This window comes from Saccopteryx leptura, chromosome 4, assembly GCF_036850995.1.
Source record: "Saccopteryx leptura isolate mSacLep1 chromosome 4, mSacLep1_pri_phased_curated, whole genome shotgun sequence".
Taxonomy (NCBI): domain Eukaryota; kingdom Metazoa; phylum Chordata; class Mammalia; order Chiroptera; family Emballonuridae; genus Saccopteryx; species Saccopteryx leptura.
Window position 1 is genome coordinate 190,915,597 of NC_089506.1, and position 22,822 is coordinate 190,938,418.

General features: G+C 48.8%; 1 protein-coding gene across 4 annotated transcripts; it reads left to right on the forward strand.

The window, feature by feature from the left end:
- Positions 1-224: 224 nt before the first annotated feature.
- Positions 225-12,199, forward strand: SSC4D (scavenger receptor cysteine rich family member with 4 domains). 4 transcript variants are annotated; one of them, XM_066382348.1, is made up of 11 exons: positions 225-486; positions 2,562-2,758; positions 4,222-4,257; positions 4,505-4,810; positions 6,192-6,269; positions 7,031-7,345; positions 8,370-8,447; positions 9,036-9,110; positions 9,205-9,516; positions 10,482-10,550; positions 11,179-12,199. In XM_066382348.1, the coding sequence occupies exons 2-11, from the start codon at positions 2,596-2,598 to the stop codon at positions 11,493-11,495; spliced, it is 1,749 nt and encodes a 582-aa protein (XP_066238445.1). In that variant the 5' UTR covers positions 225-486; positions 2,562-2,595; the 3' UTR covers positions 11,496-12,199. The 4 variants fall into 4 exon arrangements, with proteins under 4 accessions (XP_066238445.1, XP_066238447.1, XP_066238446.1 ...); XM_066382350.1 differs by lacking the exon at positions 7,031-7,345; XM_066382349.1 differs by lacking the exon at positions 4,222-4,257.
- Positions 12,200-22,822: the final 10,623 nt, after the last annotated feature.

Here is a 22,822-nt window from a genome sequence, read left to right on the forward strand (position 1 = left end):
CAGGCAACAGGATTAAGATGTTGAATCAGGGCCATCACAGGAAATCAGGGATGCTTGGCTGCCCTGCAAAGGGGTGGAGACCTGTCCAGGCCTTTCTGAAACCTGAGTCCTAAAGTAGGGGGAGCAGAGTGGGAGGGGCTGCCTGGCCCTGAGAGTCCAGCTGGCTTCCCCACCCTTGTAGCTCCTCCTCCGCCTGGGTGCCCGTTTGCTGGGGCTGCTCCAGACTGTGCAGGCCACCTCTACTCTCCCTGTGCCTCTTTCTGCCCCTAAGGTCTGGTGGGAACAGCCTGGGGCCACCGGCCAGCTCCATGGACAGAGACTTGGCCTCTGCTCACCTTCCAGCTTTGGAAAGAAAAGAAGAAAGATCTGTGTTGATTTGCATTTGGGGGATCCTACCCTCTCCCAAATTTCTGAGGGCAGAAAAAGTGATTTGACTTTGGATTGACGGTAGAAGAAGGGACAGAAAGAGCCCAGAACATTCTCCAGGTATGAATCTTTCACTTTTGCTTTTGTGTGTGTGTGTGTGTGTGTGTGTGTGTGTGTGTGTGAGAGAGAGAGAGAGAGAGAGAGAGAGAGAGAGAGAGAGAGAGAGAGAGAGAGAGAGTGTGAAAGAGATACATTTTCCACTGGTCAGCTGTCGAGTTGTCCTTGATGATTTCCCAGGGCCCTTCTGACCACTTCATTCCGTGGTTCTGTAGCACTAAACTTCATCCGGCCACTCAATAAACATTTCCTGAGTACCCACCCTGGCCCAGGTGCTACTATTGAGTAAGATCTGGTCCTTGCTGTCAAGGGTTCACAGTTTAGATGCGGAGATGGTAATAGTAATAATAGCTACCATACTTACTGTGGGTCACACAATGGGCTAAAATCTTTTATAAATTTTAGCTTATTTACCTAGCAACAACTGTAAGAAATGAGTGTACTACTAACCCCATTTTACAGATGAGGACAGTGAGGCTTACTTAGCAAAGTGAAGTCACACAGCTATAGATATTGGAGCTGATGTTTCTAACCATTGTGTTATGCTGCCTGCTCCACATTTAAAGACACTGTTCAGCAGCTGGGGATGGGGAGAGAGTTTAGGGCAAAAGGTGCCATAATGAAGGGTGGGGAGGGAGCAGGAGTCCTTTAGAGAGCCAAGTTCAAAAAGAACAGGAAACAGTTAAGACTCACTTTGACCAATGTTCCCAGGGAGTAAGGCAGGAGCAGGTTTGGAGCCAAATTTGGAGCTAGAGGTAGGCAGGCTACAAGAGGCCCACTGGGAACTCTTGGGTCAGCTGGGACTTGAGGTCAGTGGGGTTCAGGATCAAGGGTCCTTATCCCTCATCACTAGGCAGGGGTGTCAGGAGATACAGTGGGAGGACTTGAGGATTACTGGCCAGGTCCCCTGGAAGCTGTGTGTCCCTATACTCACATAGTGGGGGCTGACCTGACCTGGGGGCCAGCATCCCAGCAGCCTGAGAGCTGGGTGGCCTGAGGCCTAGGAGACGGGAAGCAAACCCAGACCATGATGGCTCTCCTCAAACAAGATTGGACCATGGCTCCCCCTCCTCACAGCTCTCAACTCCCACCTCCCAGCTGTCTCCAGGCCAGGCAAAGGGAAGACAAAAGCTGATTATTCCACTGGGGCTGTCCTGAGCCCCATGAATGGGGTATTGAAAACCCCGTGCCCACATCCAGATAGGTTTTCATCCTCTCCCCAGCCAGACTCTTTATATGCCAGGGCCGAAGCACAGCCAGGGAGAGATGGGGGGCAGTGTGGGTAGGGATCCCCCATCCCTGCACTCTCAATACTGTATATCCCAAACAGAACCATCCCCTAGGCCAGCAAACCCCCCACCCGGTTTAGTCTCTGAGGAAAGGGGGCATGAGGTGCTTCTGGGATGCTGGTTACATGGCGTGAATGTTCAAAGATCTACACTTATGATTTAAATACTTGTTTATTTGTATACCTCAATCCAAAATTTAACCAAAAAAAATCCTCAAGGACTTCTCTTCCCCAAGTGGCAGAGCATTCCAAATGGCATTTACTTTTCACAGCCCTTCACCATTTTTGTATATTTGTGAGTCACGGGAACTAAATTTTCTTGATTTTTTTTCTTTAAATTGACTCATTTCTTCTCATTTAAATTAACTTTAAAGAAAAACTTTATATTGTTCCAATAAATGAAAAACCAAGATCCTTTGCCATAAATAGAAGGCATTGAAAAAATGAAACAATAAATGTCCATCTATTTCCCTCTAAATTTTGTGGCACCAACACCACTCTTGGGGATGCTCTGCCGTGGAGGATGACTCAGCCCTGGGCACAGCTGCATGGCCTGTCTGGGCTAGGGCCCTCCAGCCTCATCTCCACCATTTGCTTTTACCCGCTCTCTGCTCCAGACAGACCTCACTCCTCATAAGCTTCCATCTGTTCTCCCTTTCTTCTCATTCCCAAGCTGTTGCTCCTGCTGTCTCCACTCAGAATGCCAAACCCAAGTGGAAATGTCACTTCCCCTGATGCTCTCATTGGGCCCTTCTAGCTGGAAGAAGTGACTTGGGATTTTTAATTCCAGATGTTCCTGCTGTGACTTCTCTACCAGTTCCATAATGGAACCATCGGAAATGCCAGTGGCTGGCTGGACACACAAGGAAGCCGAGATTCAAATTGGTCCCCAACCAGATCAGAGCAGGGGATGGAGACCCGGAGAGAGGAGCACAGCCCCTGCACCCATGCCTCCAGCCCTGTCTTTCCTCCTCCTCTTGCCACTGGGTGAGTGTCCCCCTAAGCTCCAACTATTTCCCTTCCTGGCTGTTTTCCCAGCTGTAAAATTATGGTGGGAAGTAGTTTGTAAATTAGGTGGTTTCCAACATTCTTTCCAGTTCCAACATTTGCCCAGGGTTGATGAGAGCTAAGGGTCTGAGCTGGGCAAGTAGAGGGCTCAATGCTGCAGCTAAGGGATCAATGTAAGAGTATGGGCAGTTAAGGGACATTGGAAATAGAGAAGAGGCAAAGGGGGTGGGCTTACCAATGGCTGTTGGAAAGGCAGCTGGTAGAATGGATGGAATCAAATTACCTAGAAACTATCCTAACTTTAAAAAGAAGAAACCAAGTCTTAGTTTCTTCATCTGTAAAATGGGTACCTTAGTACCCGCCTCAGAGCATTGTTGTAAAGATTCTCTGAGGTGATGTGAACGTGTCCAAACATAGTAACACCCTGTTCGCAATTGGACTGTTACGGAGTTTTCCATTTCCCATGCTTGGCAAGTTTTCCTGTTTCCTCCCCACCTCTCAGGCCATGTACTCAGAATTGTATGGTGAAGAAGAGTGTGGCTATTTTGGTTGGAATACCAGTTCTATCCTCTGTTGTGTGGCCTTGAGCAAGTTGCCTAATCTCACTAAACCAGAAGTTTCCCCATCTGCAAAATCTTACCTTTCTTTTAAATTGTCCTAATGATTAAGTGAGCCAGGCCCCATAGAGGAATGAGCACACTGCCTGGCCATACATACATGAGAGCTGACGCAGAGGGACTTGTCTAGGTAAAGCTTTTGGGGGAAATCATAATGAATCCCGAAACCAGATTACACACTTAAGGCACAGCTACTGAACACCTGCTGAGTAACAGGCTCTGGGCAGGGGCTCTGGGAGACACCAAGATGAGACTGCCATGGCCACGTCACCAGGCAGAAGGCCTGGAAAGGGGCCTGTATATGATGCTCATGGATTCAGAGGGAATAGAGAGCACTTTTAGCTGAGGGCTCCAGGAAGGCTTTCTGGAGGAATGGGTTCCAAGCTGGGTTTTGAAGGCTCCGAAGGGCTGTAATGAGCAGGATTGGCCAGAATTGTTCAAGCAGAGGAGACTGCATGGTTAAAGTCCTGAAAACAAGACTGATGGGATATTAAGAAGTAAGGTGAGGCTGGTCAGATACTAGGAGGCTTTGTAGAGAAAGCTCAGGGGTTGGGACTCCTATAAGAAATGGGGAGTCTTTGAGAAATATAGCAGTGGAATGGCATAAACAGATCTGGGGTGAGCCATGGGCCAATGGGAGAGGGGTAAAGCAAGGAAACCAAGTAGGATAGTCAGGAAAAGAGAAGATGAGGCTTCAGGGACAGAAGAGTAGTGAAGAGAAGGGGGATAATGGTAAGGACCATGGTGGGAGGGGAGGCTGTGTTCCCAGAGCCAGGCAGCAAAGGGAGGGGGAAGGGGGCCAATGCTCTCCTCACTCTGTTTCAGCCAGTGCCCTACAGCCCACCCCACTGCCCTTTCCAGGTAGGTGCCCTTGCTCCTCCCTCTCCCACCCCTGCCCTGACCCCCCAGGTACTCAGATGCTCAGACAGAAGACCTCTATTATTTTAGATGCCCCAAAGGAACTGCACCAGTCTCCCCATTTTATAGAAAGGGAGAAATAAGACCTAGCAGGGACTGTTCCTAAGGCTCCCATAACTTTATGGCAAGGTGGGTATCCTGTAGGTTGGACCCAGGGATCCCCCTGGTGCCAATTCAACCCTCTCCACAGAACTGAGGCTGGTGGGGGGTCCAAGCCGCTGCCGGGGGCGCCTGGAGGTCCTGCATGGTGGCTCCTGGGGCAGCGTCTGCGACGATGACTGGGACGTGGTGGACGCCAATGTGGTATGTCGTCAGTTGGGCTGTGGCCTAGCACTGCCTGTGCCGCGGCCCCTTGCCTTTGGCCAGGGCCGAGGTCCCATCCTGCTGGACAACGTGGACTGCCGTGGGCAGGAAGCTGCTCTGAGTGAGTGTGGCAGCCGAGGCTGGGGAGTCCACAACTGCTTTCACTATGAGGACGTGGCTGTCCTGTGTGATGGTGAGCAGAGGCCTGTCACCTAGGAGGGCAGAGTGTGTCAGGCAGCAGGGCTGAAGGCTAGATAAATTAAGGGACTTCCCAGTGGTAACACTGCTCCCTGTAGGAGACCAGCCCAGTGTCTGAATTGCATGGTGCTGGGGAAGAGCCCTAGGCTGGCTGTCAGGAGTGCTGGGCCCCAGTGGTGCTTCTGGCTTTTTGTGTGACCTTGGTTAAAACCCAGCATCATTTCTTCCATGTAGCACTTTGGCAGTTACAGCAAAGCCCCCTACCATTTTTTAAAACCAGATGAATGGAGTCAACATGGGCCACACTGGCCATAGGTCCACTTCACGTAGAGTTGCAGCAGAAATCCCTGAGAGGCTTTCATCATGAGAGCAGTAGTTATAATTTTCTTTTTTTAAAAAGATTTTATTTATTGATTTTTTAGAATGAGAGAGAGAGCAAGAAGCGTCAGTTGCTTCACTTTAGTTGTGCATTTATTATTTCTCGTATGTGCCTTGACCGGGCAAGCCCCATGTTTTGAACTGGCAACTTCAGTGTTCTGGGTCGGTGCCCTGTCCACTGTGCCATCACAGGTCAGGCTGAGAGCAGTTTTAATTTTCAAGAAAATACCCTGGAAGGTTCAGACTGTGGCCCCATCCCTGAGTTTCTGATTCTGCAGTCTGAGGTAGGGCCTGAGAAATTAGCTTTCTAACAAGTTCTCAAGGAATGTGATGCTGCTTTAAGAATTAAAAGGGTCCTAAGTGGTTGGCTCAGTGGATAGAGCACTGGCCTGGCATGTGGGCATCCTGGGTTCAACCCCCAGCCAGGGCACACGATATGCGACCATCTGCTTCTCTTCCCCTCTCTCTCCCCCTTTTCTCTCTCTTCCCCTCTCACAGCCAGTGGCTTAACTGGTTCGAACATCTGGACTGGGCACTGAGGATAGCTCGGTTGATTCGAGCATTGGCCCCAGATGGCGGTTGCTGGGAGAATCCCAGTCAGGGTGCATGCGGGAGTCTTGTCTCTATCTCCCCTCCTCTCACTTAAAAAAAAAAAACCCAGCCTGAGCAAAGCTCACCAGCTTGGACTCAAGGTCGCTGGCTCAGGCAAGGGGTTACTCAGTCTGCTGTAGGCCCACAGTCAAGGCACATATGAGAAAGCAATCAATGAACAACTAAGGAGTCCCAACGAAAAACTGATGATTGATGCTTCTCATCTCTCTCCGTTCCTGTCTGTCTTCCCTATCTATCCCTTTCTCTGTAGAGCTACTGTGTTCTGGACACTTTAATTCTTTCTGTAGCCAGAGGCCCTGAGAAGAAAGTATCTTAGTGATACATGCCCTGACACTAATATACCTGCGGGTGTGAGGATCCATTTGTCCTCCTCCCTTCCTTTCCAGAGTTCTTGCCCACGCAGCCCCCAACAAAGAAAATGTTAACCAGTAGGGCGCCTCCTACAACTCCCCGGAATGGGAAAGGTAAGTAAGGGCAACATAAGGGACCCAGAGAACAGTCCCCAATACCTACCCTAGGCAGGAAGAGGGGGATTACTGATGTTAACCAGTAATCATTGGTCATTCCCCTCTGCATCCTGCCCCCTGTATCCCTTCAGGCCACTCACCTTCTGAATAGGGAAAGACGATTCATTCCTATGAGATGATTAAAAACAGTCAGCATGAGGTTGGAGAAAGTGAGAGAAGTGAGCTAGCACTGGAGGCTAATTAATAGGAGAATCAGATATACACAGAAATGCTGATAATGATGTAGAACAAGAAAATGAAAAGTGACTTAAAAGAAGAACAACAGATAAAAAGCCAAGGAAGTCCAGAGGAGGAAGAGGGTCCAATCCATCAGAGATCAGGCAGGGCTCCCTGTAAGAAGAGTTGTTGTTGCTACACCTGGGGAGGCTTTCACTGCAGTCTTAGATGAGAAAGCAGCACAAACTAGATGTTTAGGAGATCCTGGACAAGGGCAAGGAGAGCTGCTTTTAGGCAAGAAGTGACAGCCAAAGCCAATCTGTCCTCTGATCCCACAAACCACCCTCAACCTGGACTAGAAGAGACAGTGCCTTGGGGGTGAGTGAGTAGCTCCTCCAGGGTTTTAGGTACTGGGGCAGCATGCGCGGTGGGTATGGGGCAGACCTAGGGCCTTATAGAAGTGTGTTAGATTAGGTGGGGAGGGGAGGCGCAGCCCTGTGGGATTTGCTCCTTGCCCCCTCCCCTTCCCTCACCGTCACCAGGTGAGGGCAGTGTGCGCCTGGTGGGGGGCGCGGGCCCGTGTCAGGGCAGAGTGGAGATCCTGCACGGCGGCCTGTGGGGCACTGTGTGCGACGATGACTGGGGGCTGCCAGACGCTACCGTGGTCTGCCGCCAGCTGGGCTGCGGGGAAGCCCTGGCCGCCACCACTAACGCCTTCTTCGGCTATGGCACCGGGCATATCCTGCTGGACAACGTTCACTGTGAAGGCAGCGAGCCCCGCCTGGCAGCGTGCCTGAGCCTGGGCTGGGGTGTGCACAACTGCGGCCACCATGAGGATGCCGGAGCTCTATGCGCAGGTGCAGGCTCCAGGGGGGTGGGGCGGGGCCAGTGGGCGGGACCCAGCTGTGTCCTTATGCAGGAGGAGCCTGAGTGGGGTTTGGGCGGGGTGGGGTTTGGTGGCTACCTTGGTGTTTCCCAGAGTAATCCAGGAAGGCCCCAAAATTATTTGTAATATTTCAGTACTTCTTTGAAAGTGTCTCAGAAAACCCTAGCACTCTTTTGGTGAACTGCACATCCGTGTAATACTACAGTATTGCTCTTTCAATACTCCAGAATTATCTAGCAATACCCCAAGAATGCCTCCGGAATTTTCCAGCATGTTCTAAGCACTCCACTGTAGCCCGAGTATGTCTTCAGAATTACCTAGCACAGTCCTCTTTAATCCTGATGCTCTTATCTTTCCCCCTCTGGGCCCCTCTTCATTTTGAGAGGTTTTCTAAGAAAATACAAATAGTAGAGCCAATTATGGCACTTCACAGATGAACTCCACTCTACAATGCTTGCCCATGCCTCACAGCAAACCAGGTACTATCATTCCCAGTTTACAGTTGGGAAAGCTGAGGCCCAGTACGAAAGAGCCATAGCCGTAGTCACACAGCCCAGGCAGTCACAGCTAACCTTGCTGCATGGTCTCATGCAGGCCCTTTGCCCTTTCTAGTCCTATTTCTGTAAGTTCGGGATAATGAGTCTTATTCTGTAAGCCCTTCAGAACTGTGCATGGCCCTCCCTTGTGGGCAAGACCTTCCCTAATTCCCCATTTTGGACACACATTGGGCTTCTGAGAACACTGGAGAGAAATGAAAGCATGTCTGTGAAAGTCCTGTACAAACTATGATGTGTACACTTGTACAGCACAAGTGATTACATCCATTGTCAAAGTGGGGCAGACCTCTTTGGACCCCAGCTGGGGCTAAGCCTCGGCTCTAGAAGTAAAAATCTGTTGTTTTCTTCAGAGAAACCCTTTTATCCTCCTGACAGCCAAAGGCTGACCAGGAACCAGAATCTTGGCCTCTGACCTTGCTCCCTTCTCTCCTGCTCTAGTTCTAGGTCCCCCGACTCTCACAGCACTGCCATCCTCCGTTACAAGAGAGGACTGGGCCTGGCACACAGAGCCGGCAGGTAAGGAGCCCCGCCTGAGCCTGCTAGCCTCCAGGCTATAATGGTAGGGGCAAGATTGGTAGGGCAGGGAATTGAGAAGGCTGTTTGGGTCCACAAAAAGAAGGCCTGACTAGAAGACCAGACCTTTAGGCCAGATGGTAGAAATAGGTAAGAGAATGGAAGAGCAGATAGAGCAAGGATAAAAATCTAGACCTGAAAAACGTTCAGCAAGATAGGAAGAGGTAGTAAATTGTTTCAAAGCTCTTAAGTAAAATTTGGGTTGGTGCTGAAGTTGGGAATTGAGAGGCCTTGTGAGAGGGTTTAGATAGGGCTGTAGTAAGGATAGAAATACACCTGAAATTAGGGTTGAAACTATCATTAAGATTGAAATTAGGATAAAGCCTGGAAATAGGATCTGGTTCATCCCCATCAAGTTTTATGTGGACTACCACCTCACCAATCAACATGGTGAATCTATGGGGTTGAAGTCGAGTGTGGGGTACCGGTGTGGTACAGTTGGGGCATCTCAGGAGCCCCTGTGTCCCGCTGTAGGCCAGAAGGCTTCCTTGTCCCCTTCAAATGCTCTATCGTGGTATCCTGTTTCTGCAGTTACAAGAGTTGGTGCCCTGCCTTCCAAGGAGACGGCACTGTTCACCACAGCTTCCTGGCCCGCGAGGAAGAAAAGTAAGTCGCAAAGCAGGGATTCCGAGGTGGGTGGGAGAGGATGGGGCTGGCTCCAGCCCAGCCTCCTCTGGCTGCGGGGCTGTGCGCCACGCAGGCGGGCGGCTGCGACTGGTGGGCGGCCCGGGACCGTGCCGCGGCCGCGTGGAGGTTATGTACGCCGGGAGTTGGGGCACCGTGTGTGACGACGACTGGGATTTTGCGGATGCGCGCGTGGCCTGCCGCGAGGCAGGATGCGGGCCTGCGCTGGGCGCCACTGGCCTTGGCCACTTCGGCTACGGTCGCGGCCCAGTGCTGCTGGACAACGTGGGCTGCGCCGGCACGGAGGCCCGCCTGAGCGACTGCTTCCACCTGGGGTGGGGTCAGCACAACTGCGGCCACCATGAGGATGCGGGAGCACTCTGCTCAGGTGAGGCTGCGGCAGGAACACGCAAAAAGGTGAATTATGCGCGAGCGAAGGAGTACCGCCCCGGGTTGGGCCGTACTGCGGAATAGGCGGGATAAAAGAGGATTTCAGCAGTGGGCGAGGCCGCGCGTAGGCAGCCACTGTAGCGCGGGCGCGCGCAGCGTCATTTGGCGACGTGGGAGGGGCAAGACAGGTTCTGAGCAATGAGCGTGGTCTTACGTAGTCACGCACTGCGGCGGGGGGGCGGGATCTGCAAGAAATGGGCGGGGCCATGCGCGAGGGCCCTCGGCTGCACAATAACGTGGGCGGGGCCGGAGAGGACGCCCCCCACGCAGAGAGGCAGAGCCCGCCCATTCCTGCACTCTGCTGCTGGGCTGCATGGGCGGGGCAAGAAGGGAGCGCCCTCTGCAGTGAGAGAGTGGGGCCGGGCCTAGGGAGCGCTAGTGTTTTGCCGCAATGAGGGGCGGGATTAATTCTAAATCTGTAAAAGGCGGGGGTCGAGGCGCTATTACTCTGCTAGGTTAAGGACCCGCAAAACTCGAATAACCCGAGTTGATCAGTTTTCGGGGGCAGCGTCTCACCTTTGGAAAAAATCAATGGAAAGGGGTTTTGTACAATCTTACACATTTTAAAATGCTTCTGTTCATTGTTTGGTGTGGGAATTGATATCTTCTTCCTGATTTGGTGCCATGGGCCTAGTAGCTTAGGCCACAAAGGGTAGGCTACCATAAATTATGCTTTGGGCCCCAGGGTGAAAGAAACACAATCACCATTTCTGATCCACCAGGGTGGGGTTGGGGGTAGGGGTAGGTGGGTGGGGTAGTGGGGAGCAGTTCTCCTTCAGGAACCTATGAAGTCCGTTGTCCCTAGATCAGGCTCCCCTTGCGAGGGTAGGAAGTGACCTGGCCTCAAGTAACATGTTCCCCAATGTGACAGTCACCTCTTTTTCTTTGTCCTTGCTGAGCCAGGCCCAGAGGAACCAGGACTGCAAGTCCAGCAGGAGACCACCAGAGTCCCCACTCCTCGGCCCAGGGACGGTAGGTGCCCACACCCCTAAGAGGCAGGTAGAGGCAGGCATCAGTATATTAAGGACTAGGATGGGCTTATGTAGCTCTGCAGATTTGCACCATGTTCTGGAAACTTTGTCCTATTATGCTAGTCTCATTAATAGAGGTATGGTGTCCAGAAAGAGGGAGATGGGTTTTAAGTTAGAGGAATCTAGAAATTCCTAGAAATGGAACCCAAATGAGGGGATAGGGCTCCTTTTTTTGAGGAGAGAAATGAAAGAGTTCACTCTTTAGACCGGGGAGTCCAGGGGGTGACAGGAAGCAATGATGACTTCACGGGACACAATCTACCTCTAGAGAGTAGCCCTGGGGCTGAGATACTGGGATTATGAACACAAGACTAAGGAGAGAGCAGACATGTAACCCAACATGCTTAGAGCACTCTACAAAGGCTTGTACATGTACTTCCATCTGGAGACTGGACTGATACCTATCCTATTTGAATCTCATTTATCTGCCCTTGTCCAGTGTGACACCCAGGGCAGTGCTGTGTCTCAGACCAACACCCTTTGCCTCCTCTGCCTCTTCCCTGGACTTGCTTGGGAATGGCCTGGCATTATCCAGCACCTTCTAGCTCCTGGCCTTGTCCCCCCTACAGGGCACCTACGTCTGGCCAATGGAGCGCACCGATGTGAGGGACGTGTAGAACTCTTCCTAGGACAGCGGTGGGGCACTGTTTGTGATGATGCTTGGGACCTGAGGGCAGCCGGTGTCCTGTGCCACCAGCTGGGCTGTGGCCAGGCTCTGGCAGCCCCTGGAGAGGCCCACTTTGGCCCAGGCCGAGGACCTATCCTTCTGGACAATGTCAAGTGCCGTGGGGATGAGAGTGCCCTTCTGCTCTGCTCTCATATCCGCTGGGACGCCCACAACTGTGATCACAGTGAGGATGCCAGTGTCCTGTGCCGGCCGTTGTGACCCAGCCCACTCTGCAGACCACCTCTTCTGGGAACCTCCTGTGGCCTGCCCTTCTTCCTCCAGGATAACTACAGTCCACTCAGCCCTTCCTTTCCCTTGCCTGGGAGAGAGCCTGCCCAGATGGTGTGGTCCTGCATGGGGCAGCCTGGCTCTATCCCATCAACTTATTGTGTGACCTCACCTGTTATCAACTATTGTGGGCCCAATTCAATGAAAACTCCCACTTTCCACTCAGTCAAAACAAAGTTGGGGTAAAGGAGTGACTTCTAACTCTCCTCTTTGGTAGGGCTCCAGTTATAGCATCCCTGATCCTGCCTTCTTGGAATTCAGTCCAGGAGGTTCAGGGGCTCTCTGAAAATGGGGTATCTCCCTTCTCCCCACCCATCTTGGGATCCCCAAGAAGAGGGAAGGCAGAAGAAGCCTGCAGCTCTTACCTTAGCCTGCCTGGGGTTGTAGAAGAACTTGTGTCATTACCCTGGCCTGCTCCATGAGGGCCTGGACTCAGATGGTGCTTGGCTGCACAAGGGGATTGGAGGGGCCAAAGCAGGGACAATGGCCCCTCCCTGCAGCTGGAACCAGTATCTCTGATTTATGCTGCCCCCACCACAGAGCCTCTACTTTGCAGTAGCAGAGAACCATGGGGGCCTGTAGCCACTCATTTATAGGTGCCAAGTCAATAAAGCATTGTCCCCTCTGTCTTTTAACTGAGGTCAGTGTTTGGGCAAAAGTACATTGTTGTGGCAGCAGGAAATACTCTCATAGGAGTCTCTGGAGGCTTGGGGATGGAGGGCGGTTCAAGAGCATCATCAGAGAGCTCTCTGCGGGCATTTCATATCCTGGAAATGCTGACTCACAGTGTCAGGCCTGGAAGGCCTCTAGAGGGTCTTCTCGCCCATCTCTGGCTTTTCTTTTACATTCTAGGTTCTGCGAAAGGAAGGGTTCTGCTCAAGGTCACATAACAAGCTGGTGGAGTCACTAGAACAGAAAAAAATAGAGAGGAGGCAGGAAGGCAAATAAGGGAGAGCAAAGCAGCATTGGGGCTTCCCCAGAGGCTGCTTTTGAGGCACCTCACTGGCCATTCCTCACTGGCCTTCTCTCACTGGCAGAGAGAAGGGGATCCTGCCAGAGCCTCTCTCACTCCGATTCTTGCTAGTAGCAACTGTGGTGTCAAGCTTCTGCCCTCTAGGTCCAGTCCACAGGCTCTGCGTTAGTTTCTTACAGCGGCTGTTAGTTTCCTATAGCCAAATGACCACAAACTTAGTGGCTAAAAGCAACACAAATTGAATATCTTACGGTTCCTGAGGTCACTAGTCTGAAATGGGCAAATTGAAGTGTCTGCAGGGTGGGGTTCTTTACGGAGGCTCTAAGGGAGAATCTGTTTCCTTACCTTTTCCAGCTTCTAGAAGCTATCTGCTGTCCATGCCTGCTCATGACCTTCTTCCAGGCAGCAATTACATCACTCTGACTGCTGCTTCTCTACCAGCTCAGTTTCCTCTTCTGATTCTTCTGCCTCCCTCTTCCATCCTCTAAAGCAGTGGTAGTAAACCTGGTCCCTACTGCCCACTAGTGGGCATTCCAGCTTTCATGGTGGGCAGTAGCGGAGCAACCAAAGTATAAATAAAAAGATAGATTTAACTATAGTAAGTTGTTTTATAAAGCTTTATTCTGCCAAACAGCGAAAATCCGACATAAAGTACTTGGAAAGTAATTATTATTATATGCTTTAACTTGCTGTAACTCTGCTTTATAAATTTTATAAAGTAAAGTTACTTCCCTACTTTATAAATCACCATTACTGTGGATCCGGTGGGCGGTTAGAAAATTTTACTACTAACAGAGATACAAAAGTGGGTGGTAGGTATAAAAAGGTTGACTACCCCTGCTCTAAAGCTTGTTGTGATTATGTTAGACCTACCTGGATAATCCAGGATAATCTCCCCATCTCAAGGTCCTTCATTTAATCATATCCATATAATCCCTTTAGCCATATAAAGTAACAAAATCAGGAGCTCTAGGAATTAGGATGTGGACATCTTTGAGGGGCCATTATTTTGCTTCCCACAGGCTCTAAACCTGGGTCTAGCTCCCAGCTAAGGAGGGAGGCAGATACTTGAGCTCCAAACTCCACCAGGTCTGGGCAGTAATGGCTTTGTATCCAGTTGTTAGGGATCTCTCTGAGATCCACTGTGTCATTGAAGAAATGAGGGCTGGAGAAAGGAAGGAATGAAAATGCTTAAGAATTTAGGGAGTTGGGCCTGACCTGTGGTGGCACAGCAGATAAATCATCGACCTGGGAAGCTGAGGTCGCTGTTTCAAAACTCTGGGCTTGCCTGATCAAGGCACATATGAGAAATCAGTTGATGCTTTCTGCTTCTCCCCCCCCCCCCTTGCTCTATCTCTCTCCTCTCTCTAAAATCAATAAATAAAATCTTTAAAATATACATTAAAAAAAAGAATTTGGGGAGTTGGACAGGAAGGGATGTTTTAGCCATCCCACAGTCCCCAGATGTAAATGCAGCATACTCAGATTCTGCTTAGCCTGTGGTCATAGCCACTCCAGCCATACTCACATTTGAGTGTGTCTCTCCATTGTCTGCAGAAATATCACAGCTTCCCACCCCTTGAGTCCCCTTTCCCATTTAAAAAAAGTGCTTTCATTGATAATCTCTCATTTGACACTCATAGCAGCCCTGTGGGGGGAAGTATTATTGTCCCTTTTTATAGACAGGGAAAATAGGCTCAGAGGAGGAATGACTTTTCCAAGTTGGTGCAGTGGACCCAGGACTAGAACCAAACATTTTTCCCCCCAGAACACATTGCCTTATTGCAAGAATATCCAAAGGCATTTGAAATATTAAAACTTGCCCAGAACATTTATACTACCAAACACAGAACATTACAAAGATTTATGTACACACACACATACACACACAGAGACATACAATATATAATTTCACAAGCTACTGAGAAGTTAAGATGGTGCCAACATTTTCTATAAACTACTCTTTACATAATATGGACTTTTTCTGTTCACACTGGAATAAGGCAACTGAAAGCCCTAAACACCATGGAGGTGAATAAAGATTAGGAAAGAATCTTGACATTCAGATCACTTCAAATTTACATGCTGCACGCACAGAAAAACAGAAAGTCTTACATTATAAACAACACAAACACAAAACATAAAATACCATCCATTATAGAACTAAGATTCTTGATGTCCATTAATATTGGTCACCGCCATGTCTAGTTCTTTCCCTTCCTCACGTATGGTAGGTAGCTTTGCACTTCCCTGCTCTCTGGAAGTGAGGTCTGGCCCTATGACATGCTTTGTGAGGCCCTATGACAATGAAATGTGAGTACCCCAAAACACAATTGCCAAGTTCCCTTCCTTCAAAGTGACCAGTGATGTTTCAGGTAACGGGCTCCATTAACCTGTGTCCCTGAGTGAAAGCCACCCGGAGCAAAATCTTCGTTGATTCAAGATGGACAGAAAGTAAGTGAGAAATAAATGTTTGCTGTTGTAAACTCCTCACATTGGGGGTTATAGCTCATCCCAACTGAGACTTTCCTTTGGGGTTATCTGAAACCCATTTTCTAGCCAGTTATTATTACTATTATTTTTTTATTTTTATTTTTTTACAGAGACAGAGAGTCAGAGAGAAGGATAGATAGGGACAGGCAGACAGGAATGGAGAGAGATGAGAAGCATCAATCATTAGTTTTTCATTGCAGCACCTTAGTTGTTCATTGATTGCTTTCTCATATGTGCCTTGACTGTGGGGCTACAGCAGACCGAGTAACCCCTTGCTTGAGCCAGCGACCTTGGGCTCAAGCTGGTGAGCCTTGCTCAAACCAGATGAACCCTCACTCAAGCTGGGGACCTCGGGGTCTCGAACCTGTGTCCGCATCCCAGTCCGATGCTCTATCCACTGTGCCACCACCTGGTCAGGTTCCAGCCAGTTATTAAAGCTGGTTTTGTTTGCTGTTTTATTCAGCACATTTAGTGTTCTATGTACAAAGGCTTAGTGGGATTGGGAGCACATAGATAAAAAGGACAGGGCGCCTGACCTATGGTGGCACAGTGGGTAAGGCGTCAATCTGGAATGCTGAGGTCGCCGGTTTGAAGTCCCGGGCTTGCTTGGTCAAGGCACACGCAAGAAGCAACTGCAAGTTGATGCTTCCTGCTTCTTCCCTCTTACCCTTCTGTCTTTCTCTCCTCTCTCTAAAATCAATAAATAAAATCTTAAAGAAGAAAAAAAAAGGGGGGGGGTTTGCCCTTAAGAAACTCATAGAATAATCTAATGATGACTTTAGTGCCCTGTAGTCTCCTGAAACTCAACCTGTCCCACTGACAGTTTTGTCACCCACACTTACATCTGGGGTTCCCTGTTTAATAAATAGCACTACCAACCACTAGTTTAAGCTTGATACCTGGGAAGTATCTCCAACAATCCCCCCTCCAAAAAAATAATCCTACTGATTCTATCTCTCATATCCTGCTAGAATCTGTGCACTTCTCTCCATCATCACTTACTTTCTTTCTTTCTTTCTTTCTTTCTTTCTTTCTTTCTTTCTCTCTCTCTCTCTCTCTCTCTCTCTCTCTCTCTCTTTCTTTCTTTCTTTCTTTCTTTCTTTCTCTTTCTTTCATCTTTCTTTCTTTCCTTTCTCTTTCCCTTTCCTTCCTTTCAAGATTTTATTTATTGGCCCTGACCACTTGGCTCAGAGGTAGAATGTCAACCCAGCATGTGGGAGTCCTGGGTTCAATTCCCAGTCAGGGCACACAGGAGAAGGGATCATCTGCTTCTCCCCACTCTGCCTCTCCCTTCTGTCTCCCCCTCTCTTCTCCTCCTGCAGCCATGGCTCGACTGATTCGAGTGCATTGGCCCTGGTACTGAGGATGGTTCCATCGAGCCTCAGGTGCTAAAAATAGCTTGGTTGCCAGCAGTCCAGATGGGCACAGCATTGGCCCTAGATGGGGATTGCCACGTGGATCCCAGTTGGGGTGCATACAGGAGTCTTTTCTCCCATACTATAACTTAAGAAATGAAAGATTTCACTTAGTAATTTTTAGAGAGAGGAGAGAGATGAGGGGGAGCAGGAAGCATCAACTCATAGTTGCTTCTCATATGTGCCTTGACCGGGCAAGCCCTGGGTTTCAAATCAAAGACCTCAGCATTCCAAGTTGAAGGTTTATCCACTGTGCTGCCACAGGTCAGGTGCCACATTTCTTTTAAAATTTTTATTCATTTTTTTAGTGAGAGAGGAAAGGAAAGAGAGAGACTGGAATACCAATATCTTCCTGTATATGCCCCGACTGGGGATCGAACTGGCAACCTCTGCGCTTTGGAATGATGCTCTAACCAACTGAGGTATCCAGTCAGTGCAGGTGCTACATTTCTTAACATGGCTTCTTCACTGTCTTCCTGTCTCCCAACCCATTCCCCATACCACAGGGCACTGTCTAATATTTACAGATCTGATGGTATCACTCCCCTGCTCAGGCCTCTTTTATGGTTCCCCAGTGCTCTTCCCCAACTCCTTAGCTCAGTTTACAAGATCCTGCACAGTCTGACTCTGCCTGTGTTTTCAGCATCATCCCCGCCACTTGCTGCCAGGATCTAGCCAGGTTGAACTACTTTCAGTTCCTCTAATGTCTGGGCTTTCTTCCCAACAAGCCTCTGCACATGCTGTTCTCTCTGCCTGGAATAGGCATCACCCTCTCTCCTCCTTCCCCTCAGTCAACTCTTATTTAGCCTCATGTCTTGGCTTTCATTTTCTCCAGAGACCTTCGCTGATACCACCCCCTCCCTGTCTGGACTAGGAGCCCACACTGCACCCTGTACCTCCCCAGTGATAGCACTCACCCCTGTATGTCAGCAGACTGCTAACTTGGCTGTATCCTTCACTAGCCCAGGGGGCCTTGGAGGGCTGGGTCTGGATCTGTTGTGCCCAATTTTGTACACAGGATCTCACACACAGTAGGTGCTCAAAAATAATATCTGTCGATTGAATATAGGGCATGAGTAAATATTTCTGGAGCCCTAGTATGCTAGGCCAAGTGCCATGCTGGGCTCTAGGGCTGTAGAGCAAGAAGAGATGTAGACCAGGTTCTGGTTTGCATGGCACAGAGATTACCTTCAAGAGAAGATTGATATTAAGCCATTAAATCAATAGCCAAGAAAATTTGACCTACTGTTAGTGCTATGAAAAAAACATAAAGCAGGTGTGGTGATAGGAACTGGGTTGTCAAGAAAGGCTTCTGAAGAGGTGAGGTATGAGCTATACCCCAGTAGTGAGAGGGAGTGGCCATGAGCTTTTGGCCATTTCAGGTCCTTTAGTGGGGATTTAGCTTGACCTGCAAAAGGACCAATGAGGAGCTCATTGTGACTGGAACAAAGAGGGTCATACTAAGATGAGTCAGGCCTGACCTGTGGTGGTGCAGTGAATAAGGTGTTGACTGGTAATGCTGAGGTCACCAGTTCGAAACCCCAGGCTTGTCTGGTCAAGATACAATGGGAGTTGATGCTTCCTGCTCCTCCCCTCTTCTCTCTCTCTTTCTCTCTCTCTCTCTCCTCTCTCTCTTTCTCTCTAAAAACAAATAAATAAAATCTAAAAAAAAAAAAAAAAAGATGAGTCAGAAAAGCTGGGAAGGACCAGACCACTCAGGGTTTTTAGGCCATAGAAGGAGTTTTATCTAGAGTGGTGAGAATCCATTGGAAAATGAGTGATATAAGTACCCCAGATATCACATCCTCTTGAATATCTTTCTCCTCATTCAGCTTGCTAAGAGTACCATGCCTCTTAAGATTTAATTAAAAGGACCCTTGCCTGGTCTGATCTGTGGTGGTGCAGTGGATAAAGCATTGACCTGGAATGCTGAGGTCACTGGTTCAAAACCCTGGGCTTGCCTGGTCAAGGCACATACAAAAAACAACTACTATGAGTTGATGCTTCCCACTCCTCCCCTTGACTTCCTTTCTCGAAAATCAATAAATACAATGTTGGAGGAAAAAAAAGGATTTCATTAAAAGGATCCAATCACACTTGGCCTGCCATGGTGCCATGGATAAAGTGTTGACCTGGACTGCTGAGGTTGCTTGTTCAAAACCCTGGGTTTGCTGCCCAGTCAAGGCACATATGACAAGCAACCAATGAACAACTAAAGTGAAGCAACTATGAGCTGGTATTTCTTGCTCCCCTCTACTTTCTCTGTAAAATCAAAAAGTACAAATCTTTACAAGGACCCAGTCAGGTATCTCCTATTAAAGTAGGATTCCCAGCATCCCTACCAAAAAATCTCAGAATTCTTAGGGAGCTTAGATCTGCTGTGTACCCCTGAGTTTAGCTGATTTCTGAGTTTTGCTGCTTTTGCCTCCTTTGTGACTCTCCCTTTTCCTGGACACTAAGCTTTTATTTCAAAAGTTCTACCAATTCCATGCTATGCATATAGCACACCTGTCTGATGACTTAGAGAAAGCACCTAATAAGTAACTAAAAATTAAAAATTAGATAACCTGATTTTTTTTGAGAGAGAAAGAACCAGACAGACAGACACACAGGGACAGACAGGAAGGAAGAGAGATGAGAAGCATCAATTCTTCGTTATGACACCCTAGTTGTTCATTGATTGCTTTCTCATTTGTGCCTTGACTGAGGGGCTCCAGCAGAGTGAGTGGCCCCTTGCTCAAGCCAGTGACCATGGGGTCATATCTGTGACCCCATGCTCAAGCCAGTGACCCCAAGCTCAAGCTGGTGAGCCTGCGCTCAAACCAGTGACCTTGGGGTTTCTAACCTGGGTCCTCTGTGTCCCAATCTGACTCTGTCCACTGTGCCACTGTCTGGTCAGGTGACCTTGGGACTTTGAACCTGGGTCCTCAGTGTCCCAGGCTGACATTCTATCCACTGCGCCACTACCTGGTCAGGCTATATACCCTGTTTTTTGTTTGTTTTGTTTTTTAACTTTTAGTGAAAGGACAAGAGGCAGAGAGACAGACTCCTTCCTGCATGCGCCTGTCAGGGATCCATCTGGGCGTGGGGATGATCCTTTGCCCATCTGGGGCCATTGCTCTATTGCTTAGCAACCAGAGCCATTTTTTAACTCCTGTGGCCATGGAGCCATCCTCAGCACCCGGGGCCAACTAGCTCAAACTGGGCCATGGCTGTGGGTACGGAAGAGAGAAAGAGAGAGAGTGAGAGAAGGGGGAGGGGTGGAGAAGCAGATGGTCACTTCTCCTGTGTTCCCTGACCGGGAATCAAACCCGGGACATCCACATGCCAAGTTGACGCTCTCCCACTGGACCAACTGGCCAGGGCCTAGATACCCTGTCTTAAATTTATATTTATTTATTTATTTTGTATTTTTCTGAAGTGAGAAGCAGGGAGACAGAGAGACAGACTCCTGCATGCGCCTGACTGGAACCCACCTGGCATGCCCACCAGGGGGCGATGTTCTGCCCATCTAGGGCATTGCTCCATTGCAACTGGAGCCATTATAGCACCTGAGGCAGAGGCCATGGAGCCATCCTCAGAGCCCGGGCCAACTTTTGCTCCAATGCAGGAGGGGAAGAGAGAGATAGAGAGAAAGGAGAGGGGGAAGTGTGGAGAAGCAGATGAGCAATTCTCCTGTGTGCCTTGGCCAGGAATCGAACCCGGGACTTCCACACACTGGGCAGACACTGATACCCTGTTTTTTAAAAAGCCCTCATAGGCCTGACCTGTGGTGGCGCAGTGGATAAAGCGTCGACCTGGAAATGCTGAGGTCGCTGGTTCGAAACCCTGGGCTTGCCTGGTCAAGGCACATATGGGAGTTGATGCTTCCAGCTCCTCCCCCTTGTTTCTCTCTGTCTCTCTCTGTCTCTCTCTCTCCTCTAAAATGAATAAATAAAATAAAAATAAAATAAAATAAAAAAGCTTTAAAAAGCCCTCATACACATACACATACACACACACTCCCAGATAATTTTCACTCATTTTTCTTTATTCTAGCCCTAATGGACTACCCCAATGCTAGGACCTTCCTCTCTCCTATTACTGTCTTCTTTCTTTTCTTACCTTGTTGCAAGCCATCTGACCCCCACATTTTTTCTCATTGCTCTTTTTAAAATAACAGTTTTACTGGAATAAAATTCACATAATATAAAGTTGATTCCTTTAAAATATACAATTCAGTAGTTCTTTAGAGGGTTATATTTGCAGGGTTGTGGAACAACCACCATCTTAATTCCAGAACATTTCATCACCCTCACCAAAAATACCCCTCATATCCATTAGCAGTCATTCCCTATTCCTACTCCTCCCAGCCCCTGGCAACCGCTAATCTACTTTCTGTCTATGGATTTGCCAATTCTAAACATTTCATAGACATGGAAGCATGCAATATGGAGCCTTTTGTGTCTGGCTTTCTTTACTTAACATAAAGTTTTCAAGGTTCATTTGGATTGTAGCCTATATCAGTACTTAATTACTTGTTTTGTTTTGTTTTTAGAGGGAGAGAGAGACAGAGACAGAGAGGGACAGACAGAAGGGAGAGAGATAAGAAGCATCAACTCATAGTTGTGGCACTTTAGTTGTTCATTGATTGCTTTCTCATAGGTGCCTTGATGGGGGTGGGCGGCTCCAGCTGAGCCAGTGACCCCTTGCTCAAGCCAGCAACCATGGGGTCATGTCTATGATCCCACACTCAAGCTGGTGACCCTGCGCTCAAGCTAGTGAGCCCACACTCAAGCCAGGATCTCAGGGTCTCGAAGCTGGGTTCTCAGCATCTCAGGCCAAACCTCTATCCACTATACCACCACCTGGTCAGGCTACTTCATTACTTTTAATGGTGAAATAAGATTCCTTTGTATATATGGACTTACCAAATTGTGTTTATCCAGTCTTGTTGATAGAGAGGAGCTGTTTCCATTTTTTGGCTACTGTGAATTAAGTAGTGTTATGAATACTTCTATACATGTATCTGCTTGAGAACTGTTTTTAAACCTCTTGGGTATATACCACCTAGGAATGGAATTGCTAGGTTATATGGTAATTCTATGTTTAACATTTTGAGGAACAGCCAAACTGTTTATCACAGTGGTTGCACTATTTTACAGTCCCACTGCAAAGCATAAGGGTGCCAATTCTCCACCTCTTTGCTAATTCTTATTACCCTACTTCACCTCCTCTTTTTAAATGTTAGCTATTCTTGTGGCTAAAATTAAAGTGTTATCTCCTGGTTTTGGTTTTCCTAATGACTAATTATGCTGAGTATCTTCTCTTGTGCTTATTGGATATTTGTATATCTTATTTGGATTTCAGGCCCTTTGCCCATTTTTCATTGGGTTCTTGTTTATTTCTTATGCAGAACTGTCCAGTTATCTTGTCTATTGCTTAGCTTCCAGGACTAGCTTTCCAAAATTGTCTTTTTTGTTTTGCTAGTCAAAGCTGGTCCTCTTAATTAGAATTCTACAACCACCTATGAAATTTAAGTCGTTTTGTTTTCCCTCCCAACTTGTATACACTGTCTCATTGCACTGTTACAACCTGAGATGGAGGTAAAATAGTTCTCTGATTTTACACAATAGGATTGAAAGATTAGCCAGGATCACACATCTAGCTAACTAGGGGGTGGGATTCACACCCTGAATGGACAAACTCTGAAAAGCCCCACACTTTTCATACTATCTTGTCTCTTGACCACCTGGGAGTTATTTATCATTGTCTCCACTGTACCCAAGGAAAACCAAAGGCAGATAGCGTCAGTTTTTCTGGGTCACACAGAAAGCTCGGCTGGAGGATCAGGTCTAGGAACTCCCACCTCAGCCACAAATCCTTCTTCCAGCCACAGTCAGCTCAGTGGATAGGACCTGGAGGCGATGGTGTGGCCGGGCACTTCGCCCCAGCAGGGTCGCACCTTCCTGCTGAGTCACCGCGGTTGTGCCGGGTGGGGCGGACCCGGCAGGGAAGTGGAGGGCGAGCGGGAGCCCATCCCGCGGGAAAGCCGAAGCCCCACCCCTGGTTCCGCGTCAGCCTCTTGATTGGAGAGCCTAGGACGGAAGGCAAAGGAGCCGCCCTCTCCGCCCCTCCAGTCAGCCCCGCCCGACGCGCCTCTGAGATCTTTTGGGAGGGTCCAGGGATCCGCCCGGTGGAAGGGCGGCTTGGCCGGGCCCTGGACACAGAGTCTTGGTGTGGCCTACACGGGGACGAGAAGGGTCTGAAAGGGCCCCCAAGAGCCTGGGTAGAGGTGACTTTCTTAATCTGAGCGGTCATTCGCAGCTGAAAAAGAGCATTTAGTTTCCCCAATCGGTTCAGGCTGGGATCTTCTTGACTCTTGTTTTCAGCGGGTA